The sequence below is a fragment of the Macaca mulatta genome, chromosome 6, assembly GCF_049350105.2.
Source record: "Macaca mulatta isolate MMU2019108-1 chromosome 6, T2T-MMU8v2.0, whole genome shotgun sequence".
Lineage (NCBI taxonomy): Eukaryota > Metazoa > Chordata > Mammalia > Primates > Cercopithecidae > Macaca > Macaca mulatta.
Window position 1 is genome coordinate 35,037,695 of NC_133411.1, and position 14,515 is coordinate 35,052,209.

Genomic DNA, 14,515 nt, shown 5'->3' on the forward strand with positions numbered 1-14,515 from the left:
ACCAGAGATAAGTAGGGTGTCCCGTTTCTAGTAAACAACAGGATACCCTGGAAAACCCTTACTTCTATAAATCTTCTAAAATTGTGCATAATATATTTTAAATGCTTTTTTAAGTGCATCCTTGAGTCACCAAGAAAGTAAGGAAACTCCCCAAAGGCTAAAAATGTAGCAGAAATGTTAATCTGGAGATGCAAACCTAATTACTTAGATCTTCGATTTGTTAGTCACTTAGATACTGGGGACAATGCCTAGGGCCTATGTAAGGTAGGAAGTTGCAGACCTTCATATAAGACTTTGAATAAAAGGGTGACCTGAAATCTAGGTACACAGAAAACTTATCTCTTTCGACTTTAACTCTGGAAGGAGTGGCCAGATATTAGTCCTGAGAGTCGGTATCCACACTCGCCACCACGCTGCTCACGAAGTCAACACAACATCAAATCAATAACCTTTTAAACTGACCCAGAGATAGAAGTGAAAATTTTCTCTGAAAGAATGTGCTAGCCATCTGAGCCCTAAGGGAAAACCTGACATAAAGTTTTATAACTAAAAGCTCACAATAAAAGCAAAAAATCACAAAAGGAAATAACACATAATATGTGAAGAAACCCCAAAGAGGAGAAACAGATGCACATAGACTCTGAACACTGAAATGACTCAGTATAAATTGCAAAATAAATATGTCACGTGTTATTAAAGAAATAAAAGATTACATCGAAAGTTTAAAATTAGGAACAAAATACCATGAAAGTGAGAGAAAATTCAGAAAAATAATCAAATAGACTTTTATAAATAAAAATATGATAAATGAGATTAAAAAGTCAATAGACAGGTTAAATATAATGTATAATTGGACAAATCTGAAGAGAGAACTAGTGAACTAGAGGATAAAGATAAAAAGATACAAAGAGATGAAAATATGAAGGAGAGGCTTCCCGGATAGGGAAGATTAGTGATAAAATTCAGTATACGTATAATCAGTAGCAGATTAGAGAGTGAAGGGCTAAAACAACATTTTAAAACATAAGGCCAGAGAGCAAGAGGAGAGCAAATTCTGAAGCCTCTTCTTAAGCCATTTTAGGAAATTTGTACTTTATTGCAAGAAAATAGGAAGGCCATGAGATATTCTACTCACAGGGGAGTATTTATAAATCCATTTATAAATGGATTTCCACTTAGAAAGGTTACTTAGGCTGCATTTTGGAAAATGAATGAGAGTTAAGGGGAAGTGTTCAGACTCTACCAATCAGGAAACTGCTATAGTCATCTAGGAACAGGTGGATTTTAGAAATATTTAGGCTGGGCACAGTGGTTCATTCCTGTAATCCCAGCACTTTGGGAGGCCACGGCGGGTGGATCACCTGAGGTCAGGAGTTTGAGACCAGCCTGACCAACATGGAGAAACCCCGTCTCTACTGAAAATACAAAAATTAGCCGGGCCTGTTGGCGCGTCCCTGTAATCCCAGCTACTTGGGAGGCTGAGGCATGAGAATTGCTTGAACTGGGCAGGCGGAGGTTGCAGTGAACCAAGATCATGCCAGTGCACTCCAGCCTGGGCAACAGAGAAAGACTCTGTCTCAAAAAAAAAAAAAAAAAAAAAAAGATTAGGAGGCAGAATTGGCATAACTTGGTAGCCAGTTAGAAGTGAGGGGTGAGGATTTTTGTATCAACTTTACCTTCTCTGTTAACTTTGCTTGTTCTGTCTAAGCACAGTTATTTACTTTCCCCTTTAAGTTTTTTCTGTGTTTTGGTTTGAATTTATCTAACTGTAGTAAAGTTTTTATGCCTGCCTCTTCTACCATGAGCTCCTTGAGGGCAGAGACTTTGTCTTATTAATTTTTGAGTGCTTATATTTTCTTCTTATTCAGTACATAACACAGAATCTGGCAGGGATTCAGCAAGACTTGCCTTGTCAATATGTATGTGTTAACACAGATACTTTTGCATTATAAGGGATGATTTCAGAGAACAGTTTCCAAATCACGAAGGACTGCCTCAAAAGGAGCTGGGACTTTATCCTGTGGTCAGCGGGGACCCTAACAGCAGAGTAGACCATGGTTAGATTGTGTTTTAAAAAAAGTAACTTGAGCAACAATTTGAATAAGAGGGAGACTAGGTAGGAGATAATTACGATAGCAAGGAAAGATGATGGGAGACTGAATTGAGGCAGTGACAGTGGTAGTGAAGAAGACAGAACAGAGCTATAGATTCTTCGAGGGTACCGTGTCAAATCCTGATTATTATTTGGACATTGAAAATAAATGAGAACAATGAATTGGTGAATAAATCCTATTTCTACCTTGGGAGCTGCTGGTACACTTTAGCCAGATGTGAAATTCAAGAAAGGGAGCAATTTTAGGGATTAAGTTAGTTGCTATGGAGTCTGCAGGTGTGAATCACTGTGAATCCTGAAAATCACTGTGGAACAGCCTCAACCACCATCCATTTGCAACGGAATGTAGGCTTCGTAGAATACCAAGGTGGCGATGTCAAGGAATATGACTCCAGCTTAATTGTTTTGCCTTACAGACACCCCTTGACTTAAATATAAAGCTTCTATTTCTGTATCTAGATGCTCAAATTTCCAAATATTGCCCTGGCCCTTCCTTCAGCATGCTGGAGATCTGAAGCCCTGCATATACCCAAGAGGTACTAAGATAGCCAACACTTACTTCTACTTCCTGACAGAAGGTAGCATTGGGTCCATACTGTAGCTGGCATTGGTGGTGAACATCATAGATCACTCCGGGGGCAATGACCTTGGACTTCAAGCCCTTCTTTTTAGGTATGTCATCAAGGCAGAACCCCCAGCCTCGGCTGAAAACAAGTTGACAGAAATGAGAGGAGTTGTTTAGGATTCCCTTCACTTTCAGCCTTTCATTCAACCAGAAACTTCCCTCTGGTTTACTCTTTGTCTTAACTTTATTTTTTACAAGGCAGAGAACCCTCTAGGCCCAAGGAGGGAGTTACTAAAGAAAATGCAAATCATATCCCACAACATAAGCTTAGTTTATCTAGAAAATACAAGCCATGGTAAAATTAGAAAATCATTATCCTACTCTCGATGAGGTTTGAGTGACCACTCTGATCTCCGCTGAGTGTTCCTGCCAGTTCCCAAGGACTTAATTCATAATTGGCTCATAAAAAGTTATTCTAGGGCAACAGCAATCTGGGATGGGACAGGATGCTCACCTGCCTGTGGCCAGAGGGCAGAGCCCATCTAGACCTCAGGATCAGAATGCGGAAGTGAAATCCACCCCTTCTGATGCTACCCTGACACGGTGGCCTGCGGGATGGAACCCAGCCTTTTCCAGGCGTCAGCTTCTCTGTGTAAAACTCAACACAGCTTCTGATTTAAAGAGACCCAGGTGAGGGCATCACAAGACACTGTCACTTACTCCAAGAAGCGGGTGATGTACTCCTCGCTGCACTTGGACCATGTCAGTGGGGTGGGATCGTACTGGAGCTGGCGGGACATGATGTACGGGTGTCTGCCCACGGGTTCACAGTCATTTTCTTTCCCATCATGCTGGATGCCAAAGCTGGCAGGGAGGAACCAAGCATAAGAAGAGCCAGCAGGCAGGCATTAAAACAGGAAGAAAAACCATAGTTGCCCTAAGAGCATAATAACCCACAGAGAGCCACATTTGTACAGGAGGCAACTGTTTTCAAAGTGAGGCTTTGAAGTTGGAGGGGCATAGCTAATTTTCATATGAAAAAGTACAGGGAACATTGTAGGCATTCTTTACTTCAGATATGCATCCATGGGAGCCATGCAGCTAATTCAGAAACTTCTTCTTGGCAGACGGCTAAGAGCTCTGTCTGGCTTTCTTTTTATGAATCAGGAGTCAAGAAGGCAAATCCTGCCCCCAGCTATTTGCTTTCTCCTGCTGCAGTAACCACAGCGCACAGCACAAAAAAGCAAAACCTTCCTTCTCCCTTTTTGTCATAATTTAAGAGAGCATGAAAGGAGAAGCCTCTGGGAGACTTTGTCAAAGCCTACAAGCTTTGAGGGATCGATGTCTTTCTACTATTGCTACAGGAGTACAGGAGTCTTCCAATAGGGGACACGTTAGGGAGACCTTCTAATTCAGTGGTTAAGAGCAGCATTTTTAAGACAGATGATCTGTATTTGAACTCTAGCCTTGCCACTTAAATGACCTGTAAATTATTAAAACTTGCCTCATTTTTCCTCTCCTAGAAGATGGGGTGGTCATCCTAGTGCTACAATGAGATCTGAATAGAATAGTTTGAAAACCACTTAACAGGGTACCTGGCAGATAATAAGGGCTTCATAAGTGATAGAATTAAAAAAAAATTCTTGTTTTCTTTTTATCATGATCTAGCTTATTTTCCTTTTCCATATGAAAAAGTTTAGACTTTGAGATTTGTCAACAGTCATATAGCTTGTTAGTGGTAAAACTAGGTTTCAGACACAGATCTTTGTGCTCCTAACACAGTGCTGTTGTCCATGTGTCACTTGGTCTGTTCCCTGATGTTCCACTGCCAGGGCTGACCCAGTGAAGAAGCCTTTAAGGGCCTTGAAGAGCGTAACCATTCATCATGGCACGAGCGTGCCTAGGGAAGACAATTCAGAAGCCTTTGTTTATAAGCCATGTTCTCAAGATCACCCAAAGATGCTTTCTGAGATTTCCAGAACTCTCTCCCCTGGGGTGGACTTTGAGACACTAGACATTTAAACCTGGAGACATTGGCTCAAATTTCTAAATCTGTATGACCTTTTACTCTTTGTAGTGAAATTCAACTCCTCTGACTGGGAAGCTCATATCCAACTTTAATGAAACCTTCTGATCAGTATTAGAAACTCTTGCTGAGAAGAGTCTTTGGGGAATTTGGAGATTTTCTTGTATTTTCATGCATTACGGTATTGTCAATGTACTTAACAAACTCTAATCACATTCCACATGAATATAAAACTCACAAAGGAGTCAGAGCATTAATGTACAAAGCTCTTACCACTCACCCACAAAGAACACGATTCAATGAAAGCTTCCTTCTGAGCAGGCTTTCCCTAGCCTGTTACAAACCCAGCCCCACCCAGATCATGAAGTACTCTACACATTTGACTGTTCAGTAGTTAAAATCCTAAACTGCAAGCAAGATTCTAAAAACCTACATGAATAATGATCTTCTTAGCTGTGGATATGTCAATACACCAAGTCATATAATCTAGGGCCCTCACAAATGGATTTTTAAGTTTTCTCTCAAAATAAAAGTAAAATTATTCACTTGGGTGACAGCACAAGTTACCTTCTCTTTTGCATTATACACAATCAGTGATGAAACAAACAAGTGTGCAAAAAACAAAGGGATATCTTTGTTATTAAACTATGATGGGTATCTTCTTGGGATATTGATTTATTATATTTTTCTCCTTATGGTCTATCTCAGGCCATTTCATTGACCTCTCCAATGTTTCTCAGTTTGATCCACAGCTAATTAGAATTATACAACTAAAGAAAGAAATACCTGAGAGGCACCTTAACTTTTTTTTTTTTTCTATTCTTTATTTTTATAGATTCAGGGGGTACATGTGCAGGATTTTACATAGACATATTGCATAATACTGAGGTTTGGGCTTCTAGTGTACCTATCATCCAAATGGTGAACGTTGTACCCAATAGGTTTTCAACTCATTCTCCTCCCACTCTCTCCAGCTTTTGGAGTCCCCAACATACCCATTGTTTAGCTCGCACTTATAAGTGAGAATATGAAGTATTTGATTTTCTAAGTTATTTTGCTTAAGATAATGGTCTCCAACTCCATTTATGTTGCTGTACAAGAAATGATTTCATTCTTTTTTATGGCTGTATAGTATTCCATGGTGTAAACATACCACATTTTCATTATCCAGTCATCTGTTGGTTGATTCCTTGACTTTGCTGTTGTGAATAGTGCTGCAATAAACATATGAATGCAGGTATCTTTTTTACACAATAATTTCTCTTCCTTTGGGTACATAACCAGTAGAAGGATTGCTGGGTCAAATGATAGCTCTAGTTTTAGCTCTTGAGAAACCTCCATACTGTTTCCCATAGAGTTTGTGCTAATTTATATTTCCAACCACAATGGTGTATAAGCATTCTCTTTTCGCCACATCCTCGCTGATAGCTGTCATTTTCTGATTTCTTAATAACACTCATTCTGATTGGTGTGAGATAGTAGCTCATTGTGGTTTTAATTTGCATTTCTCTGATAATTAGTGATGTTGAGGATTTTTTATATGTTTATTGGCCACTTTTGTGTCTTCTTTTGAAAAATGTCTGTTCTTATCCTACTCCTACTTTTTAATGGGTTATTTTTTTTTCTTGTTCAGTTGTTTGAATTCTCAATAGATTCTGGATATTAGTCCTTTGTCAGATGTATAGTTTACATCTATTTTCTCCACCCTGTAGGTTGTCTGTTTACTCCATTGATTATTTCTTTTGATGTGCAGAAGCTTTTTTGTTTAATTAAGTGCCATTTGGCTATTTTTTGTTTTGTTGCATTTGCTTTTGAGGTCTTAGTCATAAATTCTTTGCCTGGACAAAAACTCCAAAAGAGTTTCTCCTAGGTTTTCTTCTAGGATTTTTGTAGTTTCAGGACTTACATTTAAGTCTTCGATCAATCTTGAGTTAGTTTTTTATGTGGTGAGAGATAGGGGTCCAGTTTCATTCTTCTGAGTGTGGCTATCCAATGTTGCCAGCACCATTTATTAAATATGGTGTCATTTCCCCATTGTATGTTTCTGTCAACTTTGTCAAAGATCAGTTCTCTCATTGTATATGGGGTCCCCCACATATACAATGATGTTAGGGATAGTTTTGTTTCTTCCTTTCCCATATGTATGCTTTTTATTTCCTTTCCTTGTCTTATTGCACTGGCTGAAACTGTTAGTACTATGTTGAACAAGAATTCGTGAGAATGGACATCCTTGTCTTGTTTTTGATCTTAGGGGAAACATATTCAGTGTTTCAGCATTAAGTATAATATTAGGTTTAATTTTTTTGTAGATGTTCTTTATCAAGTTGATGAAATTTCAATTTCTGAGTGTTTTTATGATGAATGGATATCAAATTTTGTCAAATGTCTTACCTACTAATATTAATATAATCATGTGGTTTCTCTTGTTTAGCCTGTTACAGTGGTAGATTACGCTGATTTTCAAATATTGAGCCAGTCTTGCATCCCTGAAATAAATCCCACTTGGTCATTGTGTCTAATTCTTTTTTTCTTATATTGCTGAATTCTACTTGCTAACATTTTGTTAACTTTTTTACATCTATATTCATAAAGGATATTGTTCTTTAGTTTTCTCTTTTGCATTGTCTTTGTCTGAAATTAGTGCAAGGGTAATACTAGCTTCATAAAATGAATTAGAAAGTGTTCCCTTCTCAACCACTTTATTTGGTTTATGATTCTGGGTTGTTGACAGGTCTTTTCTTTTAGCACTGAAAAATATGCACCACTTCTTTGGGTCGCCATTGTTTCTGATGAGAAATCCACTGTCACTCCAATAGTTTCCCTCATATAGATAAGGTATCATTTCTCTCTTGCTGTTTTCAAGATTTTCCTTTCTCTTTAGATTTCAGAAGTTTAATTATGATAGGCCTGGGCATGGATTTTCTTTGGGTTTAACCTTGTTGAGTTTCTCTCAGCTTCTTAAATATGTAGGTTTATGTCTCATCCAATTTGCAGAATTTTCAGCCATTTGTTCTTTGAGCACTTTTTCAATGCCATTGTCTTTTTCCTCTCTTTCCGAGGCTCCAATGACATGAACGTAAGATCTTTTGTTATATTCTCATGGGTCTCTGAAGCTGTGTTCAATTTTTTTTAGTCTCTTTCTCTTTGTTTATACAGATTACGTAATTTCTATTGTTCTCTTTTCTAGGTCATTAAATCTTTCCTCTGTCTCATCCATTCTACTGTTGAGCCCTAGTGTTCACCGAGCTTTTTATTTACATTATTGCATTTTTCAGTTCTACATGTTTGACTTTTCTTTATGTCTTTTATTTCTTAGCCGACACATTATTTTTTCATTTGTTTAAAGGTTGTTGGTAATTGCTCACTGAAGCTTTTTCACCATGGCCGCTTTGAAATATTTGTGAGCTAATTCTAAAATCTCTGTCATCTCTTGACATTCTTTTTTTTTTTTTCATTCAGTTTGAGATATTCCTGGTTCTTGGTATAAAGAGTGATTTATATTGAAACGTGGAGGTTTTTATATTATGTTATGGATCTTATTTAAATCTTTAGTTTTAGCTTGCTTTTCTGACACTACTCTGGAGGGGAAGGGAGTGGGGCCACTGCTTCATTACTGCCAAGCCTCTGTAGATACCTGAGTTGTGAAAGGGATGGCGCCTTGTTACTATCTAGGGGTGGATGAAATTTCTGGCTCCCCATGTAATTTGTCCTGACACCACAGGGGTGGCGTTAGGGAAGCCCTCATTACTGGCCTATAGGGATCAAATTCTTAGTCCCTAATTGGTCTTTTTGACACTACCCAAGTAGTGGTGTTTGGTGCTTTGTTATAGCAAGTCTAGGCTTCCCACTCAGACTTTGCTAGCATAGAGCCACCATTTTACAGTTTTTTCTTTCCTTTGCTGTTCACCTGGAGTAGAAGAATTACTGTCTAAAATTTTCTGTCTTGTTAGACTGTCCCTTTCCTACTCCTTTGGATAGAGATAACAGACTTATGTGGGTGATTTTGTGTGTGTGTGTGTGTGTGTGTGTGTGTGTGTGTGTGTATTTCCAGGTTGTTGCCATCATCAGTTCCAAGTCTGGCATATACGAGAGAAAAGAAAAGCCAGGGAATTCACCACTATGTCACTCTTCAGGTTCTGTGGTTCTCAGTCTGTCTTCCTTCTCTCCATCTTTCAGTCTTCCTACATTTGTTTTTGATATAGTGTTCAGTGTTTTTCATCATACTAAGTAGAAGGCATATGGAAAAGTATGTATATTCTATCTTCCATGACTTAAAACTTTTTAAGGGGTGGTATTTAATGCCCCTGAGTAAGCTATTGTTAACAGATTCTACTGGTACCTGTTCATAGACTCATCACTAGCTGACTTCCAGCTGCTAGTATAAGCATCTCTTTACCTGAGATTTCTCCAGAGCCAAGTTAGACTGCTCTGCTGAAAGTGTCAGGGAATTATTAATAACAACCTCTGGGAACAGCCTTTAACCAATGACTTAAGGGTGTTGGTATATAAAACAGCCCAGTTCTTCTCACCTTGGGTAGGGTAACTGAAACGTGTGTTGTATATCGTTCTCGGAGTTTGTCTGTGGGATTAAGGTTCAACTGCTCAGAGTGGAAGCTGCGATAATGAACTGCTTATTGTCTACCTTCTCTGTTCTGTTTTACACCCTACTTCCCTACTGCAATTTCCTTTACCTTCCAAATAAATTAATTGCTCTCAAATCCTTGTCTCAGGGTTGAAACTTTTTTTTTTAAGTTTTATTTATTTATTTTTATTTTATTTTATTTTACTTTAAGTTCTGGGATACATGTGCAGAATGTGCAGGTTTGTTACATAGGTATACATGTGTCATGGTGGCATGCTGCACCCATCAACCCATCATCTCGGTTTTAAGCCCCGCATGCATTAGGTATGCCTCGAATGCTATCCCTCCCCTTTCCCCTGAACCCCGACAGGCCCCAGTGTGTGATGTTCCCCTCCCTGTGTTCATGTGTTCTCACTGTTCAACTCCCACTTAAGAGTAGGAACATGAGGTATTTGGTTTTCTGTTCCTGTGTTAGTTTGTGGAGAATAATGGCTTTCTGAATGAACTCAAAGACTGTTCTCTAGTTCTGCCTTCAGTGTTCTTTAATTCTTTTACTTAGAAACTTGATATTTAGTTATAGAGTTCTTTTAGGAGCTAGATCCTCACTTTTTTCATTCATAATTTGAAATAGAACAACAATACCAACAAAAGTATAGGATAAAGAAACCTTATAGTAGTTTTATTTCCACAATGCATCAGATAGTTCTGAACGAGTTTTCAGTTTAACCTTACTACAATATCAAAGTGATTCAGGTAGTGACTCAGTTCTAGTCTGTTAAATAATCCACCACTCCCAATAACTACTAAACATCTACCACTATTTGTTTTTAAGTGTTCAGGGAAATTGTGCCCAAGTAACGTTACCATGAGGTTCTTAACTTTATTAGAGAAAATTTGAAATCTGAAAGGAGGATCACACTTGCCACTGGTTTTGTTTACTTAGGTGGCCTTCCTTACAAAGGTGATGTGTCCATGCCCAGGAAGTTAAGTCAATGATTGCCTCAAAAATTAGGCAACATTGCTTTTGAAGGACATGCTTAACATATTCCTTGTTACAAGATCAGGTTGAACTTGAGGATAGAAAGAACCCATCCTTGGAACACAAAAAGTGAGGATTAGAGAATGTCTTTTATCAAGCAAAGTCTTTTCCACTTTTCTTTGGCTTGAGTATACCATTGTTGGGATGGCTTGAATGATAACTTCTCAGTTTGAGCCAGTTACAGTCACCTAGCATTGTCTGGTCAGCAGGTGCTGTTCACAACGATGTCTTGACTGAAGGCCACAGAAGCCATGTCCTTCTACATATCAGAACTGGGGACTCCTGTCTGTTTGTGCATAACAATAACTTAACATTTTTGCCAGGTTTTATTATCGACATGCCAACAACTATGGCCTAGCCTTATCAAGATGGCCAGCCCCCCTGCATCCCTATTATTTAATGAAAGCAAGACATTAGCTTCTCTATCTCTGGATTTTTGACAACTAAGGATACTGGAATATATCACATTTATCACCAAGGCTCTTTTGGTGAGAATCCAATAAATTGCCTTAAATATTGCCTAGTTCAACCTACTCATTTTATAGATGAGGAAATAGGTATAGAGTGGTGAAGGGAATTATCTAAGGTCATAATATTGGTCAACAGAAAAGTCAGAACAACAATTCCTTTCTCCAATTCTCAAGGCAATGCTCTGGCTTTATAATACAGGTAAAATTGTTTTAGAAGTGTTATATTAGAAAAATGGTGAGCAAGCCGAAATTAGAGAGGCCAGGCCTGGAATAATTCAGTATCCAGTGTTTTTTCCAATCCTGCCTCTTTTCTAGTTGTGCACTGAGAATATTCCCCAGCATTTTTCCTTCTTCAAAGGGAGGAGATCCAAGCTGGTGGATACATGACAGGCGGGGGATATAGTTCAGTGGTTCATGCACCTCCCCACCCAGTTTCATATTAGTGTGAGGCTCTCTTATTTGTAGTTACCAAATATAATGGCAAATAAAGTTACAAATAAGCTAAGATCTTTCCTCCATGGAAACCTCTGATATCTGGTGGAATTCAGAATCTCATTATATCTTCACTCAAGCATTCTGCAACCTGCCTTCAAGGAATTCACCTAATCAAATTCACATATTTTTGTGAACAACTTGGACATCCAGTTAACTGGTGTTCACGTTATAGTCTTTCTAAGTTTACAGCAGTTTTCAATTTTTTATTTATTCCATGTCCTCCTTTAATAAACATAAGGAAAATGGGACTAACAGTACTATCTATTTCAAAAGGTTGTTGAGCAGATTCAGCGATGCAATAAAAAGTACAATGGCACAAAGTAAGGGTGCAAAAATGTTAGGTTTTGTGGCTTTTTGGTGATATTAACATTATCATTTCGTAAGAACTAACCAAGGGTTATTCCTCAATTAAACAACTGAGTTCAAGCTTATCTCTGTCCTTCCTCCATTCAAATCCAGAGAATTGGAGTGGCCTATTTGGTTCTGTGATATGTGTGGGTGTACGTGGTGTGGGCAGTGGGACATTGGAGCCTATGACGTGTGCTACTATCCCCACTTTACAGATGAAAGCAGAGGTTGAGGAGGGTGAGTTGCAAGCCACATTGTAATCTGAGTCTCCTGACCCCCAATTTGAGGTGCGTTCCATTCTCTCTGCTGATATTGACACATGAATATGGTGAGCAGTCCTCCTTATCATTGGTCCTTTACCTGTGTCCTAGCTCATGGGCAATTGTGAAAGCCAGGGGCAGTCCCGAATCTTCATTGATGTTACAACTGCGGTGAGGCTGACACATTCCTGAAAGGTGAGACAGGCCCAGGGTCTCGCAGGGGCGATTGAAACCAGCACAGATGTCCTTTCTGAAAGCAGAGAATAGAGAAGCTCAGGCGACCAAAGGAACATCTGGAAAAACCTCCTGGAAAAAAATCTGGGTATAAACTCATTCAATATGGTCTATAAAGTATGCTTGGCATTTTTAAAACAGTCTACACGAATGTAGGCAGCAATTTTGAATTCACTAAGATGATTCTGATTTTGCCTTTTGATTATTGAATTTCAGCAACACAGAATGTGGGAAAATGTAGCAAATGTGTTATTTTGAGCTTATTTTGCTCTGGATCTCAGGACGTCAAATTACATGATTTGGCCAACAAAAGATTTTATTGAAAACTGAAGTTAATTTGAACTTTTAACTATGGAAGAAACAATCAGCAGTGACTGGAGTTTTTCAAATATGAAAATCCTTTTTAGTCTTTCTGAGGTCTGTGCTCGAAACTCATCTAAGAAGTTCTTTTTCCCATTCCTGAAAAAGACAGTTGGTCCCATCAACCTATCCAGAGATCTAATCATTGTCTATCCAGCCCCATTCCACTAACAATATTGCATATACGAGAGAATGCATGCCTGTGTGTGCATGTACACCTAAAATCTCAGAAAATACTAATGATGGCTTTTAAATAGAAAAAACATGCTCCCATAAACTGGTAGAGATTATTTCAATCACAGACAAGAGTTTTGAAAGAGTCATTAATTAGTCATTAGGTTTTCTTTAGCACAAAAGGAGCTCTTTGCCAAGAGTGACTAGCAGAAATGACCACAACGTTCTGAGCTCTAGTTAACTGAACACCAGCAGCTAATGGGGTTTGCGTGGGCACTATTTCTAGCAACAAATGGTCTCCTACTTTTTTCATCTACTGGGCCATGGAAAAGATCCAGACTTTGAGAACCCATGTGAATCTTATAGGACAGGAGAGAGCAGGCCCAGTCTCAGCACATGCACCACAAACTCAAATCCGCACTCTCACTAGCAGCAGCAGTTACTAGGGGTTCAGTACTGGAGAGCGAGATTATACAGCCCAATCATTTACATAACTTCCAGGTCTGTAAGAGAACCAATCAAACACTTTTCTACCTCTGCTGCAGAATGTACTTGTTGTTATTTCATTCAAAAAGCCCAGGTCTGCGTGAAGCTGCTGGAAACAGATGAGTGGTGCTCATTGCTGATCCCCTGACTTTCTCATTTTGATATGGCAGGAGGTCAGGCGCATTAAATACTGATTATGGAGTGCCTCTGAAGTGTCCAGCACTAAAGAAAAAAGCAGCTAACAAAAGAATTATAGGAGCATGGTTCTTACAGGCAAGCAGCTTAAGCTCTACTTCCACCATGCACTGGGCCATTATGTAACAGAAAATATGCCTTGGCTTGCAGCAGGCACTAGTTGCACATGTGGAACCCACATTGGGTGTGTTCCATGCCAAATCCTCCTTCTCCTGAATGCTGTGCTGTAGAGAACTCTGTTAATGTGGATCTCAGGATAGTCTCTCAGAGGCAAAGCTCAGTCTCATACCTCCCTTCCTTCGTGATCCTACCTATTTTTTCAGCAAGTGGTTTTCAATGAGGGTGGGTGATTTTGCTGTTCATCCCCTTCTAGGGGACATTTGGCAATGTCTGGAGACAGTTTCAGCTGTCAGAGCTTGGAGGAGAGTGCTACTGACATCTCATGGGTAGAGGCCAGATATGCTGCTAAATATCTTACAACGTACTAGACAGACCCAACAACAAAGAATCATCAGCCCCAAATGTCAATAGTGCTGAGGGTGGGAAATACTGCTATAGAACTTGAAATGCTCTCCACTGTCTAGGAGCTGTTGAGGTTCAACACACTTTTATGCAAAAAGACCCCTGTCCTAAGGAAGGAAAGTGACTATAAGAAAAAAGGAGAGCAGATCCTTTGTATTCATATTGGGTAATAGGTAAGGGTATGGCTGTTGGGATCAAACTACCTGGACTTAAGTCCCAGTTGTACCCGTTAACAGCAAAGAGATTTTGGGCAAGAGATATAACCAAGGCTCAGTTTCCCTATATGTAAAATATGAATGACTAATAGTAGCCAACTACCGGTATTCTTGTGGGAAGTAAATGGAACAATGGCTGTTCTAATAGACATAGCACAGTGCCTGGCCCATAACAAACATTGCACACATGTAAGCTATCATTAACTCACCCGTTTCTTCAGGTGAGAATGACAGGAGCATCTCATTCTGCTCTCGGGGAAGGAATGACTTTCTGAGACACAACTTAGTGGCCAATGCCATTCCCTGACTTCGGGGTTCTTCCCTATAGAAGTTTCTGTCTGACTGAAGCCTTCACCTGGCCTCTTGACCAGGTCCTCAGTGTCCCCAGGCTGTCTGCTAGCTCCCCAGAGCCCCTGTGCTTACATTCCATA

At 39.3% G+C, this 14,515-nt stretch overlaps 1 protein-coding gene across 1 annotated transcript in view; it reads right to left on the bottom strand.

The window, feature by feature from the left end:
- The window catches only part of ADAMTS12 (ADAM metallopeptidase with thrombospondin type 1 motif 12), a 377,381-nt gene that overhangs the window by 118,861 nt on the left and 244,005 nt on the right, over window positions 1-14,515 (bottom strand). The window contains exons 7-9 of the mRNA XM_015139808.3: window positions 11,999-12,148; window positions 3,399-3,542; window positions 2,673-2,817 (exon numbers count right to left, since the gene is read on the bottom strand). Of these exons, the coding sequence (XP_014995294.3) occupies window positions 2,673-2,817; window positions 3,399-3,542; window positions 11,999-12,148 (439 nt within the window). The remainder of the gene's footprint in view (window positions 1-2,672; window positions 2,818-3,398; window positions 3,543-11,998; window positions 12,149-14,515) is intronic.